Source organism: Equus przewalskii, chromosome 1, assembly GCF_037783145.1.
Source record: "Equus przewalskii isolate Varuska chromosome 1, EquPr2, whole genome shotgun sequence".
Lineage (NCBI taxonomy): Eukaryota > Metazoa > Chordata > Mammalia > Perissodactyla > Equidae > Equus > Equus przewalskii.
The window spans coordinates 183,689,567-183,717,520 of record NC_091831.1 but is presented as its reverse complement, the minus strand read 5'-3'; the positions used below and the strand labels follow the sequence as shown (position 1 = coordinate 183,717,520).

The window sequence follows — 27,954 nt, the reverse complement described above, 5'->3', positions numbered from 1 at the left end:
GGTAGAATTCTCCAGGGAAGCTATCTGGTCCCAGACTTTTATTTTTTGGGAGATTTTTGATTACTGTTTCAATCTCTTTACTTGTGATTGGTCTGTTCAGATTCTCTATTTCTTCTTGATTCAGTTTTGGGAGGTTGTATCAATCTAAGAACTTATCCATTTCTCCTAAACTATCCCATTTGTTGGCATATTATTTTTCATAGTATTCTCTTATAATTGTTTATATTTCTGTGGTATCCATTGTAATTTCTCCTCTTCATTTCTAATTTTATTTATTTGAGCCTTCTCTCTTTTTTTCTTAGTGAGTCTGGCTAAGCGTTTGTCAATTTTGTTTATCTTCTCAAAAAACCAGCTCTTAGTTTCATTGATCCTTTCTACTCTTTTTTGTTTCAATTTCATTTATTTCTGCTCTAATTTTTATTATTTCCCTCCTTCTGCTGACTTTGGGCTTTGTTTGTTCTTCTTTTTCTCATCCTTCTAGATGTAGTTTAAGATTGCTTACTTGAGATTTTTCTTGTTTGTTAAAGTGGGCCTGTATTGCTATGAATTTCCTTCTTAGGGCTGCTTTTGTTGTATCCCATATGAGTCAGTATGGTGTATTTTCATTTTCATTTGTCTCTAGGTATTTTTTGAGTTTTCCTCTAATTTCTTCAATAATCCATTGGTTGTTCAGTAGCACATTGTTTAGTCTCCACATATTTGTCACTTTCCCAGATTTCTTCTTGTAGTTGATTTCTAGTTTCATAGCTTATGGTCAGAAAAGATGCTTGAGATGATTTCAATCTTCTTAAATTTATTGAGGCTTGCCTTGTTTCCCAACAGATGGTCTATCTTTGAGAATGTTCCATGGGCACCTGAGAAGAATGTGTATTCTGCTGTTTTTGGATGGAGTGTTCTGTATCTATCTATTAAGTCCATCTGGTCTAGTTTTTCATTTAACTATTTCCTCGTTGACTTTCTGTCTGGATGATCTATCCATTGATGTAAGTGTGTGCTACAGTCCCCTATTATTATTGTGTTGCTGTTAATATCTCCTTTTAGGTCTGTTAATAGTTGCTCTATGTACTTTGGTCCTCCTGTGTTCGGTGCATATATAATTACAAAGGGTATGTTTTCTTGGTGGAGTGTCTCTTTTATTATTATATACTGACTCTCTTTCTCTCTCATTGCCTGTTTCATCTTGAAGTCTACTTTGTCTGATATAAGTATGGCAACACCCACTTTTGTTTGCTATTAACTTGGCATATCATCTCCCATCCCTTCACTCTGACCCTGTGTTTGTCTTTAGAGCTGTGTTTCCCGGAAGCAGCATATTGTTGGGTCTGGTTTTTTAATCCATCCAACCACTCTATGTCTTTTTATTGGAGAATTCAATCCATTTACATTTAGAGTGATGACTGACATATGAGGGCTTAATGCTGCCATTTTATCACTTGTTTTCCAGTTGTTCCATATTTCTCTTGTTTCTCATCCTGTGTATTTTGGACTGCCAATTCAGTTTGATAGTTCTCTATGATGGTTTTCTCAGTTTTCTCTTTATTTATTATTTGTGTCTCTGTTCTGATTTTTTGTTTAGTGGTTACTGTGACATTTGTATAAAAGATTTTGTAGATGAGACGGTCCATTTTCTGACAGCCTCTTATTTCCTTAGTCCAAGCAGGTTCTTTTCCTTTCCTCATCTCCATTTAAGTTATTGTTGTTATAACTTATTCTGTTTTGTATTGTGAGTTTGTGGTTAAAATGAAGTGATTATAGTTATTTTTTATGTCTTCCTTCCCTCTATGTTTAATGTTATAATTTGTTATCTAACCTGTTCTGATAGACAGCTGCAATTCTCTGATTTTGTCTGCCTACTTATTTCCTTGCTCAAGGCTTTGTAAACCTCTTTTTTTTTCAAGTATGAGGGCCTTCTTGATCATTTCTTGTGCTGGTTGGGGGGTGGGGTGTGGATCTTGTGGCAACGAACTCCCTCACCTTTTTTTATCTTGGAAAGTTTTTATTTTTCCATCATATCTGAAGGATATTTTTGGTGGATAGAGTATTCTTGGCTGAAAGTTTTTGTGTTTCAGAATTTTGAATATATCATTCCACTCTCTCCTAGCCTATAAGGTTTCTGCTGAGAAATCTGCTGAAAGCCTGATAAGGGTTCCTTTGTAGTTTATTTTCTTCTGCCTTGCTGCCCTTAGTATTTTTACTTTGTTGTCTACTTTTGCCAACTTTAGTAATATATGCTTTGGAGAAGGTCTTTTTACATTGATGTAATTAGGAGTTATATCAGTTTCTTTTACTTGTAATTCCAGCTCCTTCCCCAGGCTTGGGAAGTTCTCAGCTATTATTTCTTTGAACAAGCTCTCTGCTCCTTTCTCCCTCTCTTCTCCCTTTGGAAAATCTATAATCCTTATGTTGCATTTCCTAATTGAGTGGGATATTTCTTAGAATTTCTTCATTTCTTTTTCAGGCTTAGTTCTCTCCTCCTCCTCCATCTGAAGCATTTCTATATATCTGTCCTCTAAATTGCTAATTCTGTCCTCCATAATATCAGCTCAGTTATTTAAGGACTCCAGATTTTTCTTTATCTCATTCATTGTGTTTTTCATCTCCAACATTTCTGATTGGGTTTTTTTCCTATGGTTTCAATCTCTTTTTGTGAAGCATTCCCTCTGTTTGTTAATTTTATTCCTGATTTCATTGAACTGTCTTTCTGAGTTTTCTTGTAACTTGTTGAGTTCTTTAATGATAGCTATTTTGAATTCTCTGTCATTTAGATTGTAAATTTCTGTGCCTTCAGGATTGGCTTCTGGGTGCTTGTCGTTTTCCTTCTGGTCTGGAGTGTTAATATACCTCTTCATACTATTTGATGTGGTGGATTTGTGCCTTGACATAGTGGTGGTATCTGGCTGCAGATTCCACCTGCCGCCATTTGGTGTTGGGGGGCAGGGGGAGGCAGGAGCTGTGTATTCTAAACCTGCCACGATCCCTGGCAGTTGTGCTTGTCCTCTGGAAGCTATGCTGACAGGGCCTGTGTTTGCCTGTTTGCCACCACTGCTTTATAAATGTATGCACAGGGCTCTCGTGGGGATCCCTTGCTCTGGCTGACTGACCAAGCTGGTGCACCAAGTGTGGGGAGGGGCATTTTCTTTCACATGTATGATCCTGAGGTGCTCCCACTCTGCACTCGCTGTCTGCCCTCCTGGGGTGCTCAGCTTGGTGAAGATGCCCCTGCAATTGCTTAGCCTCCTGGGTATAAAGCTTCCCCATGGGCTGGGAGACAAACTCCAAGAGCAAAGGCATTCCCATGGAGGGCTACCCCTACCCCCCCAGAGCTGCACCCAGTCCCACACCCTAGGTTGCTGCCATTTGGGGAAGGACAGGAAATTCCCTTACCTCCTTCCACTGCCTCCCCAGGGGCTCAGCACCTCCACCTTCAGGTGTATGGCTGCATGGATCTCTCATATGTCTATTGTGTTGTGTGAATGTCCTCTATTGGTTTATGAGTGTCCTTTTTGTTGCCTCTTAGGGCTTAGGAGGGAGAGTCTAAGGGAAGAGATCACTCCACCATGATGCTGACGTCATTCTGATTGTCTTTCTTCTTAACTTCTCTGGGATGTTACTCCATAAATTTTTCCCTTTCTTCTGTATTGTCAATTATTTTTTCTTCCACTGGTTCCTTCACCATGCTCATTTCCTCCATCATAAGAAAAGGCCTCTCTCAATGAGGAGTTTCTCAGTTGCTGACACTCCAGCTCACTCCTTCCCTCTGCACCTGGCAATCTTTGAACAGTATTTGTATCAGAACGTTTTTTGCTGCAACTCAAAATGGTTTAAACAAAAAGGACATTTACTGTCACATAATTTTTTTGAAGATAGGCAGTTAATTCATCAGCTCAACATCATCATGGACTATATTACTTAGGATATGGATTTGGCTGCTGTAAAAAATTACAGTGGCTTAAGACATATATTTATTTCTCTCTGAAGAAATAATCTGAGCATAAGCCATCCAGGGCTAATACAGTGGCTTCAAAATATTAAGGAACCTAAGTTCTTTGTGCTTTCTTCCACCTTTAACTTGGGACTTCCATCGTATAATCCAAGATGGCTGCTTGGGTATTCACATCTTCATTCTAGCCAGGTAGAAGGGAAGAAAGGGAAGAAGTTGATATATCCTTTCTAAAGGTACAACCCAGAAGTTTCACATATCACCTCTACTCAAATATCCTTGACCAGTAAATGTCCCACCTATTGATAAATATACCATGTATCCAACTAAAATTTAGGGGGTCTAACACTAATGAAAGAAGGGAAATGGATATTGGAGAATACCAGTAGACTTTGCCACAAGGACCAAGGTTGCACTCTACCATCCTCAGTGTGTCACCTTATTTTCTAATGTGGGCTCCTCTCATGGTTCCAAAATGGCACTTGCCATTCCAGTCATCAGAGGAAGATAGACATGCCTAGACACAGAAAAAGTCATGTCTGTGTCTTGTGTACCTTGTCAAAAGTGAGGAAATTCTTCCTATAAGCATTCCATCAGGGTTTTCCTCATGTGTCATTGTCCAGAATTGTCTAAGCCTAAACCATCCCTTTAACAAGAGGAATGAGGCTAGGCCAATCAAGATTTACTCCTCACAAGTGGGATGGGTCTCCATCTCCTCTGATGGTCATAGGCACTCAGAAAAGGTCAACAAAATTGTGGTTCTGTTAATAAGGAAAGAGGAGAGAGGATAGTTTTTGATCACAAGGCCCAAGGTAATGATCATAGCTTCCATTTTCCTCTTACACTCCAGTAGTAACTCATCTGGTGGGGAGACCCAAACTTTACTCTCATAGAATCCAAGTCCTTAGCAATCTTATCTTTACTGGGTTGCTGCGGTTTCCCATTGTCCAGTAATACTGGACAGGTGAACACCAAGAGGTACCCTAGTGCATATCTGGGGTTCCAGACATAGTCCTTGTTCTCTTTGTGGAGCAACAACCAATTTCCCCTTGGTAATTAGGACCAGTCAGCCCAAGCAGCACAATGATCCCCCCTCTAACTGCTGGCTCACGGGTCTGAAGACCTTATATCAGCTAGGTGGTAGTTTCAGCTTCTTATTTAATGGAACTGTGATTGCGTTATCTGGGGAAAGTACCTGTCCCATGGGCACACTAGGGAGTTCAGATACACTGAGCCCAATGTTTTAAAGACGAAATTGTAGAGAAAAAGTTACAGAAACAAAAAATTCTTCAAGTGAGTTATTAGGAATAATAGAAGAGCCACCCCTACCTCTACCCTTTGGTTCCTAGGCCCATGTATCCTGAATATGCAGTAGAAGACAACATGTATTGGCTACTGGGTTAAGTCTTGTATCATATCCTCACAGGGGTTATCTCTCAGCCAGTACCACAACTGATCCTTCAGCAGACTTTTCCTCCATTCTATCAAATTAGCTTCTTCTGAGTGATGGGTTTGAGGTAAGATCAGTTAATTCGATGGGCATGAGTCCATTGCCATACTTCCCTCATAGTAAAATGAGTTTCTTGCTCAAATTTAGTGTTGTTGATGATACAGAGTGATGAAATAAGGGATTCTGTAAGTCCATGATTTGTGTTACTAGTAGAAGCTTTCCAGGCAGGGCACGTAAACCTGTATCTGGAAATGTATCTATTCCCATAAGAACAGATCGTTGTTCCCTCCATAATGGAAGGGATCTAGTGTAATTAAGCTGCCACTAGGAGGTTGACTGGTCTGTCTAGGGAACAGAACCATACTGAGGTCTCTGTAATGGCCTCTGCTATAAGCAGGTTAAACACCCCATAGTGGCAGTAGTATTATCCTTGGCAAGTGGAAGCCCACGCTGTTGAATCCATGTTTAGTCTCCATTCCTATTGCCACGTGGGCCTGCTGAACTTGCACTATGGTGAGTGGGTGAAGGCTGACTGACATCTATAGGACAGATCATCTTGTATACCGGAGTACAGTCACACAGTACTTTATGATGGGGGTATGTTCTGAGAAACGCATCATTGGGTGATTTTGTCATTGTGCAAACATCATTGAGTGTACTTACACAAACCTGGATGGTGTAGCCCACTACAAATATAGCCTATATGGTACTAATCTTATGGGACCACTGTCATATATGCTGTCCATCACTGACCAAAATGACATTATACAGCACATGACTGTATTGGGATGGATGCCCTCTTGTGGGCAAGTATGTAGTTCACAGATATTTTTACATTCTGGGCCAATTTTGGGAATCCATTTGTAATACCTCTCCCACTGACTTCCTTATCTCAGACCTTCTTCTTTCAAAGTTATTGGCCAACCTATTAGCCACTGTACATAAATCAGTATAGACTCATACCTCAGGCCATCTCTCCTTTCTAACAAAGAGAACAATCAGATGTTCTATTCAAAGTTGTGACCACTGGTAGAGTTTCTCTTCATCACTATTTTTCAAGACCACCTCATTATGGAGTGGAGCCATAATTCAGTGGCTGTATGCTTCCAGTTGGTGCAGTATATCATGCAGACCATTAATAAACCAGGTCCAAGCTTTTTGTTCCTCTGCTACATGACCATAAGCCCAAAGGTATGGTTCAAAACAAAGGAGGCAGGGGACAGCCCACTGGTGTAGTGGTTAAGTTCATGCACTCTGCTTTGGCGGTCCGGGGTTTGTGGGTTTGGATCCCATGCATGGACCTGCACACCACTCACCAAGCCATGCTATGACAGCATCCTACATAGAAAATAGAGGAAGATTGGCACAGATGTTAGCTCAGTGACAATCTTCCTCAAGAGGATTGGCAACGGATGTTAGCTCAGGGCCAATCTTCCTTATGGGAAAAAAAAAAAAAGGTGGCAAAGAAGTAGAGGCAGGTACAATGGACGTTTATCCATGTAATTTACTTGTGTCTTCCAGATTAGTTCAGCCCACCCCAGTATATACCCTTCCATTTGACAGTGGAATTCTGCTGCTTTGTTCAATTTATGTTTCAGCAAATTAGGTAACATGCAGTTCCTAAAGAGCAGTTCATATCACATAGTTACTCATGGTCAGGTGTTTAGTCTCTGCCAAGGCCTGGTGGCAAGCCAAGAGCTGCCCTTCAAATGGAGAACAGTTGTCAACAGAGAAGGCATGTTCTTATTCCAAAACCCTAGGGCTCTGCACTGGGTTTCTCCTATTGGGCAGGCAAGAAACTCCATATAACATCCTCAATTACCACTGAGTCTGCTGAATACTAAAACATAAGTATCAGTGCAGCTTGTGCCATAACCCAGACCTTCTATAGGGCATTCTGTTTTTCCAAGTCACACGAAAAACTGGTAATCATATAGGTTACATGGTAAATGGGTCAGAGAGCAGCAAATGCAGTATGGTGGCTCCAAAATCCAAACAGGCCAACCGAGCACTGTGCATCTTTCTTTGAGCAGGCCAATGCAAGGTGGAACTCCATAACTCCACTGGACTGCTAGAAATTTCACTCCTGTGCAGGTCTCTGAACTGAGTTTATTTCCAATCCTCTGATATAAGGGTCTTTAAAGCTGTCTAGGGTGGCTGCTACTTTCTGCTCATCAATCCAATTTGCACAACGTCATCAAGATAATAGACTAGGATGATGTTCTACTGGATATCAAGGAAACAAAGGTCCCTCTGGAATGATACCATATTAGAACAGAAATACTTAAACAGCCCTGAGATAAGACAGTGACAGTGCTGTCCCCAGTCATGTAAAGGAAACTGCTTCTGATTACTTCTGTTGATGGGAATTGAAGAGAAAGCTGTATTCTAGGTTTCAAGTCAATAGCTACATTCTCGGTGCCAAGGGCTGTGTTGATTTGCTCTAGTAGAGATTCCACATGTCGAACTACAACAATGATTGACATCAACATCTGATTAAATTTTTAATAATCCATAGACATTCTCCAAAACTAATTTGGCTATTCCATGAGCCAAACAGTTGAGTTAAAAGAGAAAGACTTCTATCTTTCAGATCTTTAATGGTGGCGCTACTTTTCTGTAATTCCCTCACTGATAAAGTTTAATTTTGATTTTCTACTGGGGCACAAGGGAGGGGTTAACTGGGAAGGTCTCACTTGGCCCTTCCAATCATAATAGCCCTCACTTCATATGAACCTAATGTAGGAATTCTGCTACTTGATAAAGCTACTCCCACATATATTTTGGAACTAGAAAAATAACCCCACATGGGTGTTCAGACCCACTCTACTCACTGTGAAATGGACCTGACTTTCCATCTCTTATAGACCAAGACTACACCTGACTTTCTTAAGTCTCTACTCTGATCACTGGAATTTTGGTATTTTGAGACTGCAGGAATTAGTGTTCAGGGCCAATATCTATTAACCTCTAAAAGATGTGGGAATTTCCCCATTCCTCAGTTGACAGTCACCCTGGTAAAGGCCAAAAGTCCCTCTGGGAATTGCCTCAGGGAATATTCAGTTTATACCTGGCTGTACTGCAGGATCCTTCCTCAAAAGAACCTGGCTTCTCCCTCAATTAAGAGACTCCAGGTTTGTGAACTGGCTGTAGTCTAGGAATAGGATAATCTCCACTGAATCTCCCTTACAGTAACTTGAGTTAGCTTTCTGCTCATCAGACCTAGAATTTTTCTGCTTACGTATGTCAAGCAACACTTAAGTCGGCTGCTGGTTTCTTTCTTTCCTATAGACTTGGTGATCATAGGCCACCACCAAAAATCCTTGCAGTCAAACACCTGATTATCACTTCTTCCTGAGGGTTATCATGATAATTGTACTGAACATGTCTTTGACAGTTAAGAATCTCCCACCTGGCCTCTACCACGATGAATCCCAATATTCCCACTGAAATCATAGATCTTGATTTCATTGTGGCATTTCCATCATCATCTTCAAACAACTGAGGACAGCCACCAAAGAATTTTCCAGAGATATCTGTGGCCCTTTACTCAATGCCTTGAAAAAGGTAAATTTTGTGGGATCTCCTAGAGATGGTATGAATAGAACATGAGTGGGCAAGACGACACAGCAAGTCCAACATTCCCATTCCCTAAATCTTCAGATTCCTTCCTATACAGTATGCCACAGAATTTCCGGCATCTCATCATATGGACTACCAGCTGCAAGTAACCAATTTAGAAGGACTACCAGCTGTTCAAGTCAACAAATCAAATCTGAATCACAGATATTTGGTAAGATCCTGCAATTCCTTCAGTGCCTCAGTTCTCTTCTCCAAGAACAGGTCTTGTCTTCCTCCATCAAGGCTATGCTGAAATCTAACTCTTATCCAGAGTTCTCAGCCTCATTCACATTTGCCCAGATGCCCCATGTCATGTTACAGGGCCCAGTCCTTCTCCATCACTGCTCTTACCTTAGCATAGCAGATCTATGTCTCACATTTAATTGACATTGCAACTCTGTAACCTTTACTATTAGATCTTGGGTTGATCTTCAGCCATATCTGCCCTGCAGCTGCAAGAGAAATAGGTTTCTTCTAAGCTGTCAAAGAAGCTTTCCAATTTTCTACTCATGCCTTAAGTTTGGAATTCAAGGCTCTCTATTTGTCATTTTTCCCATATATTCTCGCAGAAGCAGTCAGAACAAATGACACTACAATTTTAGCAATCATCAGTGTCAAAGCAGTAAGTGCTCAAGATTGATCTTCCACTGCTGTGTCTTCCATCAGCACTCCATCTCATGCCACTGTTGGTGGTCAAAGACTAACTGTGATGCCACTCTATGCTATGGAATACCATTGTTTCATTTCCTGTGGAAAGTAGTTTATACAGGTAATCATAGGATATGTGAGTGACACCATTCCAGAAAGTGAGGTTTTTTTCTTGAGGCTACTCTCAATTCCTATAACTATCAATCAGGGTTCTGGCAAGAAAGAGATCTCTAATGAAAGGACTATTTACAAAAGTGAGGACAGGGTTAAAGGAACCAACGAACGACAGTGAAGCACTCTGAGACTGGCAACAGTGGGAAGCCATTATCATCCTTGCCCTAAAGGGGCAAGGAAAAAGAGAGCTTATTAGAATCCTTCAAGAGCTGTCTAGCTGTAGGAGAGAGCCACAGCCAAGCACTGTGGCCTCCTCTGCACATTAGGGGTTCTCAGAACACTAGTCTATATGAGGCATAAGCAAACCTTAGGCACCCCTTCTGAACATTATCCTTATGTTGTGAGGAAATTGATAAGGAACAACAGAAGATTATTTGTAATTTGTATTTTTTTTGTGTTTGTGTGTGAGGAAGATTGGCCCTGAGCTAACATCTGTTGCCAATCTTCCTCTTTTTGCTGGAGGAACACTGGTGCTGAGCTAACATCTACGTCAATCTTCCTCTATTTTATGTGGGACTCTGCCATAGTATGGGTTGGCGAGCAGTGGTGGGTCCATGCCTGGGATCAGAACCTGCGAACCCGAGGCCACAGAAGCAGAGCATGTGAATTTAACCCATACGCCACTGGGCCAGCTCCCAGCCCCCCCACCCTTTTGTTTTTAAAGTATGCTTTTTGGTAAGGAAGACTGGCTCTGAGCTAACATCTGTTGCCGATCTTCCTCTTTTTTTTTTCCCTCCCCAAAGCCCCGGTACATAGTTGCATATCCTAGTTGTAGGTCATTATAGTTCTTCTGTAATTTGTGTCTTTTCTCAGCTATTGAATTTGCATACAGGACCAATCTGTGAGCTGAATACAGGAACTCTGTTACCAATTCTTATATAAAGCTTAAACCCGCCCTGAGGATCAAGGTTAATAGAAATAGCATTTTAACGTATCAGATGGTCAATTCAAGCTGGATAAAAAGGGATGTACACAGCCTTTCTCAGCTCTTCTTTTTAAAACTCCCATCATAGTGACCTAATACTGATTCTGAATGACATACATGTTCAACTGACATCCAAAACAAAATAGAATTCTCTTACACTTTGAAAATACGGCTTTTACCTCAACAGACACCTTAATTAGTAACAGAAAGAATAGTTTAAGATGACCTATTTGAAAATCCAAATCATAATTGTGGCAGATATCTTCCATCATTTAATCGATGTGTAGTTAAACCTACAGAGCAGTAAACTCAATCACATAGGGTTACATTTTGCAACTAGTTTATGCTGGAAGATTCATCATGAGATTATATTGCTTAAAACTACTTTGCTTAATCTCTGTTCCATAGAGTAAAATTATTGTCCTCATGTTCTTTTCTGTCACACACAAGGGTTTTTATTAGCCATTCTGTTTTGGATAGTAAATTGTGACTCTCACAGATGCGGAAGTTAAAAAATCTTATGTCCCCATTTTTTTAATTCAGCCTTGGCTAAAGTTGAAACCAGAGGCCACAGACTCCAATTAGCATTTTACTAAAAAACTTTGAAAAAAGGGAAAAACACTACAAAACATGGAGCAAACCATTACAGGTTGTTATGTAGATAAGAGTAAACCCTGAAAGATATTTTCATGTCAGATATTAGGAGGACATAAAGAATGTATGATAATTAGGTTGGAATGAAGAGCCTCTAAAGCCATATTTATTCTTATTCCATACCTTGTCAGTATAAAATTGGGTAGTTTGCAAGAAACTCTCCTTTGAGCTACAATTTTTTTTATTGTTATGTAACCTTCAACCTTGGAATTATGTGTTTGTTTAGGATGTAAAATTAAATTTATACACTGCATGTTTATTTTATGGAAATTGAATTTGAATTTCTTCACCAACCATGTAATACTTAACCCACCAGCTCTGACTTCACTGATCTTGTTCAAATTAACTCAATCAGTATTTTAAAATCCTTAAGGTTCTTTTGGATTTATTATAAAGCAAATGTTTTCCTCTTTACATCAATTGTGGTACAAGTAAAATAATGATTATAGCAGACGCATTTTTTAACCACAACGTAGAATCTCGATTTTTTCCATGCTATCCACCTCTGGGTTGATGGTCAAAGCATACGGATATGCCATTACTGGCAACATAAAATATCTGCACTCCAGGGTCTTGTTGAAGCCTATAACCTCAAATGTTTTATTGCCTAATTCATATCAAACATTGTGTTTAAGAGTACATGCTTGAAGGATTATGAGAAAGACATTTATCCTGTTTCACACTGGGAATTCAGAGTTTCCATTTTATGAAGGCTCACTGCAGTAAGTTTTTCTAAAGTCTTAGTATCAGGAAGAGATGTGCTTTTCTCTTGATCAGTTGGTTCACAATGATCTCAAAAACACATGAAACCCTCTGCTTTGGCCAATTTATTGCATTGTTCTGGTATCCTATTTTCCCTCTCTTTAACATCACACCCATTTATTCATTTACTTATTTTTATCATGTGTTATAGTATGTATTTCTGTATGCTGCCTCAAATTCTCTGTGGAATTAGGTAAAAATAAGTAAGAATAAACATATTTCAGACTAGAGAAAGGATTAATGCTTATACGGTCAAAGGGAAAAAAAAGAATCTATGACGTTAAATGAGTACTAGGATACCAATAGAACATTTGACAAGATTTTGAGTCCTTGAAGCCAAAAGTATGTGACCACCGAAACAAGTGCCAAGAAGCTCTGAAAGAAGGAACTGTTCTTCAACAATTTTTCAATGCAGCAAACACATAGGCTTTGTCCATAGAGCATGTAAGTCTAAGATTACTTATGTTCCCTAAATAAGTGCCTTTTGTGCGTGGAGTACAAGAAAATACATATATTCCCTGTCCTGTTAAGGTATGAATTTAATTTCTGCCTCATACCGTTCATTACAATGATCAACCACAAGGAGTAGATCGCCCAAGAACACAACTGAACTGGACGTGCAGAGCCACAAGCCAACATCTGCCACTTGCTCTTTTGTGATTTTTCAGTCACTAATGCTTTGGCTGAGCCCTATCGGCTTTTCTGTTCAAAACCTCTCCTGGGCTCTAGAAATAACGCTGCCAGTACACAGAAGTCTGGCAACGTTATTTCTACCTTTAGTACACGACTGGAACCGAAAGTGCACAACAGCTTGTGAACCGCCCCCCCCCCCCGCCAGCAACTTCCCTGAACGCTGTTCCACACTCTGCGCTGTGTGAGGCGTTTTCAAACCTCTCTTTGATAACCCTCTTCGGAATGCTGTAAAATGCTGTAAACACTTTCTCGGGCGTCAGGTGTAAATCCTTATCTTCTTCCAGCTGCAGATAAGGATGTCGAGCTATTGCCCAACACGACGTTTGTCCCAGATCTCAGGCCGACGATGGCCGACGGGAACCGGGCTGCGTCCCTGACGCTGTTTCGGTCTCTGAGGAGATCTTGATGCCATTATCGGGCGAGACGTCCCAGGAGTTCTGGCCACATCGATGTGCGGGGACACTAGGTGGCGGGCAGGTTGTGCCCGGGCCACGGGAGTGGCCGGCCGGCCGGGAGGCACCGTCGGGGCGCCTCCTCACGGGCGCCGGGGGCGGGTCCGCGGAACCCGGAGCAGCCAGTCCCCTGGCCCCGTGTCCCCTCGCCCCGAGTTACCTGACGGCGCCGGGGCGTCAGGTCCCCTCGCCCCGTGTCCCCTCACCCCGAGTTTCTTGAAGGCGCCGGGGGCGTCCGGTCCCCTCGCCCCGTGTCCCCTCACCCGGAGTCTCCTGACGGCGCCGGGGCGTCCCGTCCCCTCGCCCCCTCACCCCGAGTTACCTGACGGCACCGAGGGCGTCCGGCCCCCTCGCCCGTGTCCCCTCACCCCGAGTCTCCTGCCGGTCCCCGCGGGCGGCGGCGGCTGCCGTGTCACGGCCCGGCCTCGGGGCGGCAGTCTGGGCCCGCGGACAGCACACCCTGGGCCCGGGCGGCCGCCGCGCCGACCCACGCGGCCGGAGCGTGTGTGGCGGTGACGCAGGCGGGGACGTGCGGCGGCGCGGCGCGGGGCGGGGCGGCGGCCGGGCGAGGCGGGGCGGGCGGCGCCGGCGGAGCGGCGCCCCTCAGGTATCGGCGGGCAGGCGGGCGGGGACCCTCGGCCGCCTCCGTCGCAGCCTGTGCTCGTCCTCGCGCCGGCGGAGGCTCCATGTTGGGAGGCGGCGCCGCCTGGCCTCGCTAGCGGGCTCGGTCGGTCGGGCCGCGGCGGGCCCGGGAGCCGCCGGCGGGCCGCGCGAAGATGGAGGCCCCGGCGCGGCCTGGCGCCGACATCCTGAGGCGGAACCCGCAGCAGGACTACGAGCTGGTGCAGCGGGTCGGCAGCGGCACCTACGGCGACGTGTACAAGGTAGGCGGCCCGGGCGGCCTCCTGCGCGCCGCGCTGACCCGGACCCGCAGGCCCGGCGCCGGGCCCGGAGCTGCGCGGGGCGGTGTGGCCCCGGCGTCGTGGGAGCCGGACGCTCCGATGTTTGCATTAAAAAAAACTTTTTGAAATGGACGAGCTTGGTTTAAAAGCCGTGTTTTAGCCGTAAGCGGTCTGATGCCGGGTCCAGACGACGCGTGCACGAGCCTTGTGCTGGGTGCAAAGATGCTTTCCCGGCGAGAGTTTCGCCGTTGTCTCTGGTGGAAGGTCTGTTTTTTGACGTGGGCAGCTCCTTCCTCTGGGATTCACAACATCCCATGACCGAGCCTGGCGACGAGCGTCTGTTTCCTCACTTGGGCTCTTTTGCATTATTGGAGACAAATGATGAGGGCGCGTTACTCTTCATTTGGGATTAAAAAAAAAAAAAAAACTCATAGCGAGGCAAGCCCAGTTCCCTAAATCCACTGAGTTCTGGAAGGATCACGGGGGAAGGGATTGTCTCATTGCCTTGTGCTCTTCTCTGTTCCAAAACGGAGTGTTAATGCGACTCCTGCGTGGGGTAAGGGACGTTTCCGTTGATTTTGCACCAGCTTTGTTCATTGGGTTTCCTCGTGATGTCCATCCCATTATTCCAGACAGCGCCCCGCGCGTGGCTGAGGTGGCCGTGTGTCGTGTGGGTGGCTGACCGGTGGCCTCCTCTGGGGTGGTTCGTCGCTTTGCACAGGTGGTAGGTAACATGGAAGGAACACACCCCTTCTTCCTGCTTTCTGCCTTTGCTGCATATCCGTCCTTTGGATGGTGGCAGTCGCAGGTGGCGTCCTGCCGGCCCGGCGCCGTGTGGCCTGCGACTTTCCGTCCCCTAGACGGGCGTCGGAGCCGGCTGGAGGCGCTGTGGTGGGTGCCGGCTGTTGCCCTGAGAACACCTGGGAATGCCGAGCGGGTAGGCGTAACGCAGTCCTCTTCTTCGTTGTGTGGAATTGGAGATAGTGGACGCCTAATTGTTCATCCGTGAATTAGCCATTTTGTGGAATGCTCGTTCAGAAGTCGAAATGCCTATTTGCCTTCTCAGTCCTGCGTTTTAGTCGTCTCCGCCTTATGATTCACTGTGTTAGGCCAGTTCAGTTCAGTTAAGGTTAATAATACCACAGTCTAAATTCCGGTTCTTGTGTGATTTCTCTCCTCCCTACTACAAGAAAGTGTTTAAAGTGTTTCCCTCACAAAAGCCACGAGACCTCCACTTTTTTCTTTATACGTAACAACTAAAGCAACTCCCTGGAGCAGTATTTTATTCTTGCCCGAGAAAGCAAAGGGTTGTATTAAAGGGGCAGCTGACGCTTGCCTTTCCCCCCGTGCCTGTGTGCCCTGTGTCTCTCTCCCACAGCTCCTAAACACCGGGCCAAAGACTCAGCACCTGTTCTGCAGCCCGCCTCGCAGTCCCCTGCCCGCACGCTCCGCATGCATGCTCAGTCCGCACTAGGCCAGCCTCTGATTCCTAAACGTCCTCAAAAACTGGTTCCTTGTCTTTTGTTTTCCTTTGTTCTGATTGCCTGGGATCACCTCCCACCCCCCCATTTCCACCTGTTGCTGTCCTACCTGTCCATGAAAGCCTTATGCAGATGCCCCTCCAGCCCCTCCCTGCTCTCCCACCCTCATCTGCTGCTCTCCCCTCCTTCCACTGGCCTGCTTGCTCTTCCTTCAGCATAACAAGCATCTTCCCATTCTGGGCCTTGGTTCTTGCTTTCCCCTCTGCCACAGAGCTTGCTCCCTTCCCTCCTTCCTTTTACACCCTCTCCGTCTTTTTTCCTACTTTATTATTTTTTTTTGCACTTATCACCATCTACCAGAATGTTTTACTTATTTTTTTCTTGTTTATCTGTCTTCGTCCACTAACATACTCCATGAGGGCAGAAGTTTTATCTGTTTTGGTCACTGCTCTGTCTCTAACAGCCCCTAAAATTATGCCTGGCACGGAGTGAGTGCTTTCCAAAAACTTGATGAATGAATGAATGAATATGAGAAATTATGTCACCTTGTTCCGTGGGCATATGCTTTTGACGTCACAACACTAAGTTAGCATTTAATACTTTATATATTCCTATAATGCCTATTATGATATCCTGCATATGTATTTTTATTATAAATTTCAATTTCTTAAGTTCTCTAGGAAAACTATTTTATTGCATATCCATTTTCAGTACTCTGAATCCTACAGAATTTTGTCAGTTTGTATTTACTCCTTCATATGCCTAAAAACATATAACATTCAGACTAGTACTGAAGTGTTTAAGCTCAGAGCAATTAGAGTCATTTTGCGATTTATCGTTGTGTTTTTGATGAGCTGAAAATCCTAGGAAGTTTTAGAAGTATTTTCAATTAGTGATTTGAACTAGTAAAATAATTACAGTGAAGAATAATGAAGGTAAATTAGTCACTGTTATTATCAGATATTATCCCAACTTTTTTTTTTTACACTTGAGGTATCTTATGAAGCAGGAACTTTAAAAGGACTACAGCTTTGAGATTCTTTGTGAATTATTTTTATATTCTTCAAAACCACAAATTCCCCTCTGAAGCTCCCGTCTTTCCTGAGAATCCCCAAGAAGGGATAGCTAGGTCTTAAACTGACTGTTCCCAGATTGAAGGAAGAGGAGTATAAAGATTCTTTTAAATAAATGGAATAAATCATTGAGGGCAAGAACAGCAAATGGTGGAGGGGAAAGAAACATAGAAGAGAAAAGAATGCCATGGAGGATGGATGAAGGATTTAATTTCAACTGAGCAAATTTTATTTGTAATTACTGTTAATTTTTAAATCTTCTGACAGGAAGAGGAAGTCTGAAGATTTATTGTCTCTCCTACCTTCTATCCACAGAGTTCTAGACAATTGTAGTAGCGTGATACAGTCCACAAGCACAGTGCAAAACATTTGGGTGGTCTTTATCCAGATACTTGTATCAAAATTGTTCCCAATCCAGATTCCAGAGAAGTTCTAGGAATCTTTTTTACCTTTTGTGGGATACAAATTTAGAGTGGGCAATCTCCTGTAATTTTTTCCAACCTATATTGCGTTTTCTGATTGATTATAAAAGTATAACATGTTTAGCTCCAGGAGGACAGGAACAGATGTCTCTTGCTCATCACTGTACAATAGCAGGCAGGTAGATGCTCAATAAATATTTGTTGAATGACATTAGTTGCAGAAAATTATCCATAGATAAACACTGTTAATAATTAATTATGGTTTACTTCAGGCTTTTTTCCTAAATATTTTTAAACCAGTATGTTTCTGAAAATGACTTTTGTAAAATTCGAATCATGGTGTATCTCTTTTTTCAACTTGATTCGAATGACCACCATTTTCCCTGGTCATTAAATATTCTTCAAAAATAACATTTTTTGAAGGATCTGTTGAACAAACCCTCATTTAATTAATCATTCTAAGTCTCATATTTGTTATTTCTAATTTTTAAAATTTTTTGCAATTATAAATAATGTTATAATTTGTGTAGAAATCTTTGTCATGTAGTCTTATCACTTCTCTGGGTTCCTCTAGATGCTGGATGAACTGGGTCCACTGTAGTGAATCCCTCTGTAATATGTGCACTCCCTTTCTTTCCAAGCCAGAAGTCACAATTCTGGAATGGGTTTAGGCACTTTGAAGCATATCCGAGGATCCTATTGTGTAGAGACAAAACTCGATATGTCACAACACTTACATAAGCATTCATTTATTCGAGAAATATTTATTGAGTGTCAACTGTATGTTAGGGTAGAGTGATGCAAATACAAGAAAGAGAAAGTACACTGTCTACAAGGAACATATAATTTAGTCAGGAAAACAGACATGTGAGCAGTCATAATTTGGTAAGTGCATAGTAGAAGTGAAGTGGAAGAAATGCCCAACTCTGTCTCCATTGGGATTCGCAGGGTGGTGGAGGAGAGATAACTGTGATGTGAAACAGGAAAGATTAACAGAGTAGGAGCATTAACTGGATTTTAAAAGAAAGCAGGATGACTTCCAGGTGGAGAAGACGGGAAATATTCCAGGTGAGAATAGTGTGTGCAGACACTGGCGGCTTGAGAAACCATGATGAGTTTTGAGGGATCTGTATCTGCCTTCCAAGTTTGGTGTGACCAAACCTGGCAGAGGTGTCATAGCTGAAGAACACAGGCTATTTTCTGGCAGAAAAGGACCAGATAATGGACCTTGTATGTCATGTCGAAGAATTTGGACTTCTTCCTGTAAAATGAAGAAGCACTTTAGGAGGGAATCTGTTATGATCTAGAAGATGGATTGGACACATTGCCACAAATATAGAGCCCAATTCCTGAATCATCCAGATGAGAGTTTATGCAAGCCTAAATTTACGCACTGGTCCTGGAGATGAAAGGAAGGGATGGATGTGAGTCATGTGTAGAAGATGACCAAAATTACCTGGTGATCAATGGGGGAAAACAGATAATCAGTGGCATTTAGAATTTCTGGCTTGAGTGACTACATTGGTGCCATCAATAGAATTAGGAAATACCAAATTTGTGGGGTCTGGATCTTATGTTTGATTTGGGACATATGGCATTGCATAGGTAGATACATCTAATAGATGGTGGGAAGTGTGCTTTGGCCTTGAGAGAGCTGGACTGGGGATACAGGTTTGGGAGTCGTCATCACTTTATGGGGTGGTACCTGTGAAGTATAGGTGAGGTTACCCAGGAAAGTTTGTAGGAGAGTCGAGGAGAGGCTGTAGTCTTCCAGTAGGAGCAGAAGAAAATAGTATATGGAAGATGTCTGAGAAGAAACAAAAGAGGTATGAGGGAGTTCTTTTCATAGAAATCAAAAGTTTCAAGAGCTCATCTCTGTCACCTCCTGTATCCATTCTTGTTCCCTTCCTCTCTGACTGCAATAAGGAAAATGCATTGATCTTCCAAAAAATATAAATCTGAGGTTTGTGTTATTCCGCCTTTATTCCCCTTGTCTGTAGAATAAAGTCTTAGAATAATATGCCTTTAAAGGCCTTGCCACTCTTGACACACTAGCCCTACTGAACTTCTTTCAGTTCTTTATATGCACTCTACTCTCTGTCCTTCAAGTTTTTGCAGGTACTATTTCCTTTTCCTAGAACATTCTTCCTCTTCTTCTTTCATCTGTCTATTACTGTTTGGGTTTCTTTGTAAACATCACATTTTCAGGGATGCCTTTTCTGTCCCTTCGATAAGGTCATATCTATCTGCTGTATAATTTCTTACCATAATACTCATTTCTCACTCATCGTCATTTCTGTCAGTCTTCCTGCTCTATTCAAACTGCATAAGAACAGGGACCTTGTGTTTGCCACTGAATCGGCTAGCCTAGCGTAGTGCCTGGCACATGGTGTGTGCTCAATAAATATGTTTTGAAGGTGTGAGCAACATAATAGTCATGTAGGTAAGGAGTCGGAAGAGTTCATTCAGAGCAAGAGAGTCGAGTGTGAATGGTAGGTAAGGAAGTGGAGGGAATGTAGAGCACATCTCGAAGCATCTTAGCTGTGAAGGGAAAAAAATGAGACGCACAAATGTTTCTTCCACTGTTTCTGTTTTTCTTCTTCCATTGAGACTGATTGATTACAGTTTTCAGTTATTCTTCTTTAAGCTTGTCTTAGCACCCAAGTGACCAGGAGTGTTGCTGAGTTTAGAGAAGGAATTCCACAGAGGGGGCATCAAGACAAAGAATTTGGGAGGAACTGAGAATTTACAAAGGAGATTAAAGACAAAAATTTAGGATGGGATTGTTAGAGACCAAGGTAAGTGATAAATTTAAAGCTTCGTCCCTCCCATCCTCTCATTCTCCCTGCCTCCCTCCCTGTCTCCCTCCTGGAAGTAGAGCCTCCATTGACTTCCAGCCCCAGTTGTGTCCTTCTGAGTGTGGTTAGGATGAAGCACATTGATGAATGGGGAGCTGAGATTAAGCAATGGGACGACAGGCTGGAAAGGAGTATTTAACGTTCAACCAGTATATAGAGGGCTTTTATGTTCCAGACAGTGTTCTGGGACCTTGGGATATATCAGTGAACAAAGTAGAGAAAGATTCTTGCCTCATGGGACTTACATTCTAGTTGGAGGAGGGAGACAATTAACAATAAACATAATTAATAAGTTGTATGATATGTTAGAAGGTGAATGAAGATATAGAAAGAAGAAAAAGTTGAACAGGTTAAGGGGGTATCAGGATTGCCAGGGTGCGGTAGGAGAGGCAGGTTGGGGAATTATAGGAGGGTGGTCAGGGTAGGCCTCATTAAGGTTAGATTTGAGCAAAGACTTGAGGCAAGTGAGGGAGTTCACCAAGTGGATATCTGGGTAATCAGAGGAAGCCTTAAATATCTGTCTTACTGAATCACTGGAACCTAACTCTGTAGCTAGATTGTAAGGTTAGGATCAGGAATTAGAACTAAGATACAGTCTTAGTTTATCATATCATTGTCTGGTGCAGGAGCACAGGTTGTTGTGATTTTAATTAAATTAAGCTCAGCAGTTGGGTGTAGGTTACCCACTTTTTTAAAAGCATGATTTTATAAACAAAGGATATGTAGCTGCTTCTACACTGTCCCCACTGTTTCTCCAGTGTTCTCCAGTCTTTAAATGCTAATAAAATAAATTTTGTTGACATACCTAATGGCCCCAAATCTGAAGGTGATAGAGGGTGGATGTATATATGCTGCTTGTTATCTTTCTGACATTTGGTATCTAAACACTACCCACTTTCTCTTTTTCTTTGATACTAACATAGTTTAACTGTGTGAATATTACCATCCTTTCCATGTCCTGGGAGTCTGACATGAGAGACTAGTGGATGAGAGAGAGTGACTAACTTAGAAAAATATTTGGTTAACAGCAGAAAATAAGAAGGACTGTGCTTCCAAAATCTTGTTTGAAATTACATTTTTATTAAGCTAGTGGATATCTTATTAAAAGTTATATAGGGGCGGCTGAGTGGTTAAGTTCACGTGCTCTGCTTCAGTGGCCTGGGGTTCACAGGTTCAGATCTTGGGTGCGGACCTATACACCATTCATTCAAGCCGTGGTGTGGTGGCATTCCAGATAGAACCAGAATGACTTAGGACTAGGACCTACAACTATGTACTGGGGCTTTGGGGAGAAAAAAAGCAAGACGAAGAGTGACAACAAATGTTAGCTCAGGGCCAATCTTCCTCACCAAAAATCAAAAGTTATTTAATTAGATGTTATGTTAAATATTGGGTAAGGATACTGTGAAAATAAAACGTTTTATTAGGATGAAGTGTTACTGTTATGAATGGTTAGTATTTTATAAATCATCTGGTTAAACTCTTACTTAGTATTTATTTTTCTTACTGTGCAGAAGTAACACATATTTATTTTGTGACTGCCTGAAAAAGGAACACAGTTCTGGTGGCAGATGTGAAGCTCTGGACCGTGGCTGGAGGCAAATTATTTAAAGATTTTTTTCTACTTTCCTAGAAATGTTGTGAAAAATATAAAAGAAGTCTTTAAAATATTTTCAAGTTGGTGAAGATAGGCATAGAGCAGGGCCATCACTAGCACAGCTACATAAATTCTAGTTCCAAAGTTGACTTGTGGATACAGCCTCTGAATTAGGCTTGTGATACATCTAGTATTCTAGTTGTTTTTATTTACATAAGTTCAGCATTTTCACTTTAGCCATCATTTCCAGTGTTTTTGACGAAGACAAATGGGAAAGAATGCGGATTGACGTAGATTTCTCATTCTACTTTTGCTTTCAAAATTTATAAAAGTTTCACTTCTAAACTTTAAATTGTGGTTTCAGACCAAATACACAGGAAGAGAAACGTGAAGCTTATTAACAAATGGTGCTTGTGTTTTCAGGCCTTTGTTGTCAATTTGAGAACTTAGCCCAAGATCAGACAAATTGGACCCAGCTCTTTTACTTGGCTGCATTGGACAATTTGGAGTATTCATACATGTTTGAGTATTGTTAGAAGACTATTGCTTTCCATTTGTGTCAAGTACTATTTAAGTTAGAGAGGATAGATAGCTCTCTGAAAAGGGCAAGATGAATTTAGGTCTAATGTGTAGCTCTATTTCTGTTAAATGTCATAATCTCCCGCTGAGATTTTGAGAAGATGATGTGGGAAGCCAGGCTGATAGCCTGGTCTATCCTTGGAGCTGTTTGGGCCCATGAGTCATACTGGCCCTCACCTTCCAACATTTTTATAAAAATGAAATTGAGTTAAAATGACTAAGAGTGACTAATGTTTGTTTAGCTCTTTCATAACCCCCAGTTTAGTATTTTTTTCTCACAATAATCCTGTGAGGTAGAGATGACAGATGTATTATCAGCACTGGTTTACCCAAGAAGAAACTTAATATTTGCCCTAGAGCTTGCTGTTAGTAGATGGCACTATGAGGACTTGAATGTACATCTTCTGACTGTAATCTCTGTTCTCCCCACTGTACCAGAACTGCTTCTTTCAATCCACTGCTGTGCACAGGGCCTTTACCACATTGCCTAGCACATAATAAGCTCTATACAAATTATGGTCAGATGGTGAAATGAGAATTAGCAGGCTTGCGCCTCTGCTGAGAGGTGGGGATTTTTGGGCTGATGTGAATGTGCACATAAGCCTCAGGTCTCAGCACTAGTTTTCGGAGGCACTTTTCCCTGGTGACCCCAAGTCATTACTCACATTGTCCAGATTGGAGTCCAGGCTCCATTTGCCTCTACTATGGAGATGGCTTAGCGCATAGCCACCCTACCATGTAAATGACTAAAACAAGAAACCACCCTTTTCTTGGTTGTTGGACATCTTTCCTGCTGTGCCTTCTCTTGCCCTCTTTTTGTTGGAACTTTAGACTTATGGTTATTGTTCCTTAGATTAATGGAGTCCCATAGACTACATTCTGTAATGCTATTATAAATTAAAATAAACAAAATGCTGATTATTTCAGGCAGATGGAATAGCCTGCCTCCTGCTGCATTAGTAGTTCCTCTCTGTGTCTCTGTCTAGTTTCCGGTAAACAGGGCTGCCTGAGAAGAATGTGACCTTCAGCTTTGCCCTGGGGACCAGTGTGCTACTTCTCGCACACATGCACCCTTTCTTAGGTGCCTGAGGCCTTCCTGCCCCTCTGTCTTAACCCTGCCTCTTACTGATATTGGGACGATCCAATGTGAGTATGCCTAATGTATTTTAATAGAGATAACTTTTGATAAATTACTAACAACTTTTGCATTGTAAGCTTATTAGCTCCTAATTGTAATAGACAGTGGAGATGCTTGGGTCCCTTACCAGTTTTTTCCCAGGACTAATTTCATACCGTTTTTTCTGCAGTAGTGTAGATCCTTGGATAGGACTCACCTTCCGGTTTTGCCTCTGTCTGCCTTGCCTCAGATAGGTAGCCTTCTTTCCTACCTTTTATTTTTAAAATACATTTTAAGTAGTATGTGTTCATTTTAGAAAACTATGATATAGGAATAAATGAATGTATATATAGTATATATATTTGATATAGTACTTTTTTCATTTAACAGTATATCGGAAACAGCTTTTTATGTCAGTAAATATACACGTTTAATATTTGTGTATTATTTCCTTGCATTGCTTACAATTTTTAATCCATTATTGTTGAACAAGTGGATTGTCTCCCTATTATAAACAATGCTATGATCAGTATCCTTGGATAAATTCACACATCCTTAATTACTTCTTTCCATAAATTTCTAGAATTAAATTTTCTATTTTAAGGTTTTAGTGAATTTTGACCAATTATTCTCCTAAAAAGTTGCACCCACAAACAGTGATTGAGAGTTCACATCTTCCCTATTTTAATCTTAACTCAAGCCCTTTCTTCCCTTTCCTTCACCATCAAGACCTCCAGATAATTAGTTCAATGTAAGTAATCTTCTGAAACTCTCCTTTTCGTAAAATCAATCTGTATTAGGAAAGGGCTAGGAAAACTCATTTTAGAGACAAGTATCCTAAAAGACTAAAGCTTTAGTGTCTCCTGAAATATAAGTTATGTGGACAGATTTGGGGTTACCCTAACGGGAAGGCCTCAGGCGCTGAATATTTCTGCCAGTAGTGAGGAGACCCTGCAATACAGCCTTCTTCCATAGCTGAGGGAGCCCTGTCTGTTTACCTGTGCAAATGCGTGTGCAAGACAGCTTGGCAATAACTGCTTCACAAAAAGTAAGGAGTTTGGGAGCTGGCAGCGACCGCTCACACAGTGCATATATCTCCTGCCCTATCCTTGACAAGTGGTCGCTTAACTTATATAAATAATAAAGACATAATACATTTAGCAGCAGTCAGTTCCTTTTTGAGTGCTATGGAAAACTTTCCTGTATTGATTTAAAATCTGTCCCATTAAAACTCAAAACAGGGCAATTCTTTGCTGTCACGTCACCGATACTGCTCTCATACCTGAAGTACCTGATACATAAGAGATGCTCAATGAATGAATGTTAAAATAAGGAATGACTAATCTTTATTTTAAATTTCATGTGGAGGATATGCTATAAGTGGCTCCTCCTCTTATTATATACCGTTCACATAAACTTGATGATCTTATTGGAAGTAGTCTCCTTGAAATTTATAAAACAACTTTGTATTATATTATATTAGTAGTGTTTATAACCTCCCTTTTTCCCAAAAAGATTTGTAATAGAAATAAAAAGCAGCATTTTACTTTGCTCTTGTCAGAGGATAAAGTATTACATTCTGTTTTGACTGTAACACTGTCAATGTTTATTTTTTAATTTTAAAATATCATAACTTTATAGAAATTTGCAAAGAGAAAAGTCACATCTAATGTCATGAATCTAATATTTTAACTACTGCCATTTTGTTGGATGTGGAACTTTGAGCACATAATCAAAGTAAATAGTAACCAGAATAGTGAGAAGGGTCTGGAATCTTTATGTGGCATGTTCAAGAAATTAGCTTTTTTCATCCATAGATAGAAGGGAGCGTTTATATTTTTATGTGAGCAAGGTTTAAATTAGAACTTAGGCCCCCTGACTGTGTAGGGACTGAATAAAATGATGAATTTAGATGTTTGCAATTCGTCATAGTAGGAGGAATAGACTATATCAGTCTTATCTCACAGACCAAAACTGGAACCCCTGAGGAGAAATTATAGGAAAGTAGATTTTACTTATAAAAAAGGCTTTATACAGCTAAAGTTATCCTAAAAATGAATGTATCAGCTCGACCAAATGACCTCCATAGACTAAGTAGAAGAGAGTTGCTTTTTAGAAAGGAGATTGAATTAAATGATTTCTAAAAATTCCTCCAAATTGGGATTCTAATAGAACAGTATCTGTGGAGTAGTTTTAGCTTTAGTTTCGTCTATTTTCACAATCTCATAAATGTGGGTGATTTTTTAGGATTCTGTTCTTGACTCTCTTTTCTGCTAAGTCTACATACTCTTCCTAAGATATCTCATTTGCCTGTTGTATTCAGTCATGTTGATGATGCCCAAATCTGTCTCCAGTCAGCTTAGCTTTTGAGCTTTAGGAGGTGTCTGTTAAGTGGCTTACAGGTTATCACCAGTTAGTTTTCCATAGGAACCTAAAATTTAAATACATATATCCAATCTGAGCCCCTCATCTATGCACCTTCACTGCCCTTGTTCCTGCCCCCGTAAAATGTGTTCATCTTCCTGTGTTTGTCATCTTGTGAATGGGACCACACTGTCTACTCAGCTATGCAATCCAGAAACTAGGAGTTATCCTCAACTTGCTGTTTCTTTGCATTTCACATTAAATACTTTACCAATTCCTAATGGACACAAGGTTGAAGTAGAGCATAGCAAAGGAGGTAGAGGGAAGTGAATGGATTTGGTTTCTATTTCTAAGCCATCAGAATTTGTTGATGTATCAGATGTGAAGAATATGAAGGAAACAAATGAAGAATGACCTTGCGTTTTGGACTTAAGTAACTGGGTGGATGCAGTAAATTTTATTTAGATTGGGAAGATGTGGGGATGAATGGGGTTGTGGAGCAGGGATAACAGAGTGTTCTGTGTTAGACACACTAAGGTAGAGATGCCTGTCAGGTTTCCATAGATTTAGGAGTCTGGAGCTGAGGGAGGAGAGATTTGTCCTGGACAGGATTGTTAAAGCCATGGGACTACACAGGAGAATGTTGGACAAAGAAAAGGTGAAATTCCATCATTAGATAGGTAAGAGAGGAGGGAGTAGCAAACAGGCTGAGGTGTTATTGAAGGTTTGAAGAGAGAGGAGTAAAATTGTCCTTACAAAGAGTGGAAAATCAAACCTCGTGGAGAAGTTATAGTTTTAGATTTTTTATCCTTTGAAAATAAGGCCAGTTAGCGTGATTTTGTAATTTTTTTCTAGTAACATATAGCTATTCAATACCGGTATGGAATTAGTGGATAATTGGGTTTAATCAGATTAGGATTTTGCCAGTCTAGTATGATGGAGGGAAAGAGGGGAAAGTTAAGGATGTCTTCAGGAGAGTGATTATAAATGGAATGATGGACCGTGGAACCCTAACAGTTAAAGGAAGGTTAGAGGAATTGAGAGAGGTAATTGGTAGTCATAGGGGAATGCATTGGTTGACAAGGTGGAAGAATTGCTGAAATGGTTGGACTGGAGAAAGTGAACTGAAAGGATAGGAGGTCATGATCAGGAAGCACAGTGTTTGAAATCAAGATTCAGATAGGAGGTCAAGGAATGAAAAGTCAGAGAGGAGATCTGGATGTTGAAGTCTCTAAGAATGGTGGCAAGAGAAGGGTGGAGAGAAAGACTGAGCCAGGGGCCGCAGAGTCTTAAATGAACCAAGAAGGGTGACCAAGACATTGGTAGATGGTAGCTACAGGAGGATAGTGAGTGATACAGTCTGTCCTGAGCTTCAAAGGACTCTTCTCTCTCACCTTCCCCTCTTTACATTGTTATGTTCCCTTAATGCAAGGTAATTTTACTTCTTTGAAATACCCATGTTTTCTCCTATTTTTACACTTTTTCCTGGAATTCTGCCATTTTCCTCCCCCCTGGCCGCCCCAGGAAAGTCATCAGGTCTCAGCTTAGATTTATTTTTTCCTGGGAGCTTTCTCTAGCCAGCTTTGACAGGCTCAGAACCCTCCTGTGTTGTCTTTTATCGCCTTTGAGAGCATTTCTCACACTATATTGTATTTACTATTCACTTCTCTGTCTCCCAACTGATGGAAACTCTCTGAAGACAGGAACTGTTTTGTTTCCTTACATCCCCAGTATCAACAACAGTGCCTGGCATGTAAGTAAGTGTTCACTAACATTTGTTGATGAATGGACCAGTTGACAACAGTGTTCCATAAGGAATCAGGTATAGAGGGTTTACAGCCTGTGACATAATTGACTGCTCACTTCTTTTGTGATGAACCAGCTGCTTTGGATTCTTCAAACCTTGTAGATGCTGTGCTGCCAGTTTTGTGTTGTAGTTCATATTCTTAAATCTGGGATGTGTAATTCTGACTCTGAGGAGTAGTCACTGGCCACTGGAGATAGCTTGTTAAATATTGAGACATCTGGATTTTCTGTTGTTATGTTAAAGAATATTTTTGGAGGAAGGGGACATATTTAAAACCGATGCCCTCAAATGGCTTCATGGAAAAGTTTTGTGACCCTAAAAATATGCTGGAAAGAAGTTAACTGGGGATAGGAAGGGGGCCTAATGTGAAGACTAGTAAAGTGGAGTGTAAGAGCTGACCTCGTTTATCTTCGTGGGACCATCTTGATTGCCATA

General features: G+C 41.6%; 2 protein-coding genes across 9 annotated transcripts in view; one reads left to right on the top strand and one right to left on the bottom strand.

The window, feature by feature from the left end:
- The window catches only part of ATL1 (atlastin GTPase 1), an 84,450-nt gene extending 70,625 nt beyond the window's left edge, over positions 1-13,825 (bottom strand). Inside the window, exons 1-3 of one of the 8 annotated variants that reach the window (XM_070588818.1) lie at positions 13,642-13,666; positions 9,363-9,463; positions 3,385-4,124 (exon numbers count right to left, since the gene is read on the bottom strand). The gene's annotated coding sequence lies outside the window, so the exon portion shown is untranslated. Of the gene's footprint in view, positions 1-3,384; positions 4,125-9,362; positions 9,464-13,641 lie in introns of all 8 variants that reach the window. The other 7 variants (XM_070588845.1, XM_070588821.1, XM_070588851.1 and 4 more) reach the window with 7 other exon arrangements.
- Positions 13,826-13,871: 46 nt separating this feature from the next.
- MAP4K5 (mitogen-activated protein kinase kinase kinase kinase 5) overlaps positions 13,872-27,954 on the top strand; it is a 104,116-nt gene continuing 90,033 nt past the window's right edge. The window contains exon 1 of the mRNA XM_070588811.1: positions 13,872-14,203. Coding sequence (XP_070444912.1) covers positions 14,096-14,203 — 108 coding nt within the window. The 5' untranslated portion in view covers positions 13,872-14,095. The remainder of the gene's footprint in view (positions 14,204-27,954) is intronic.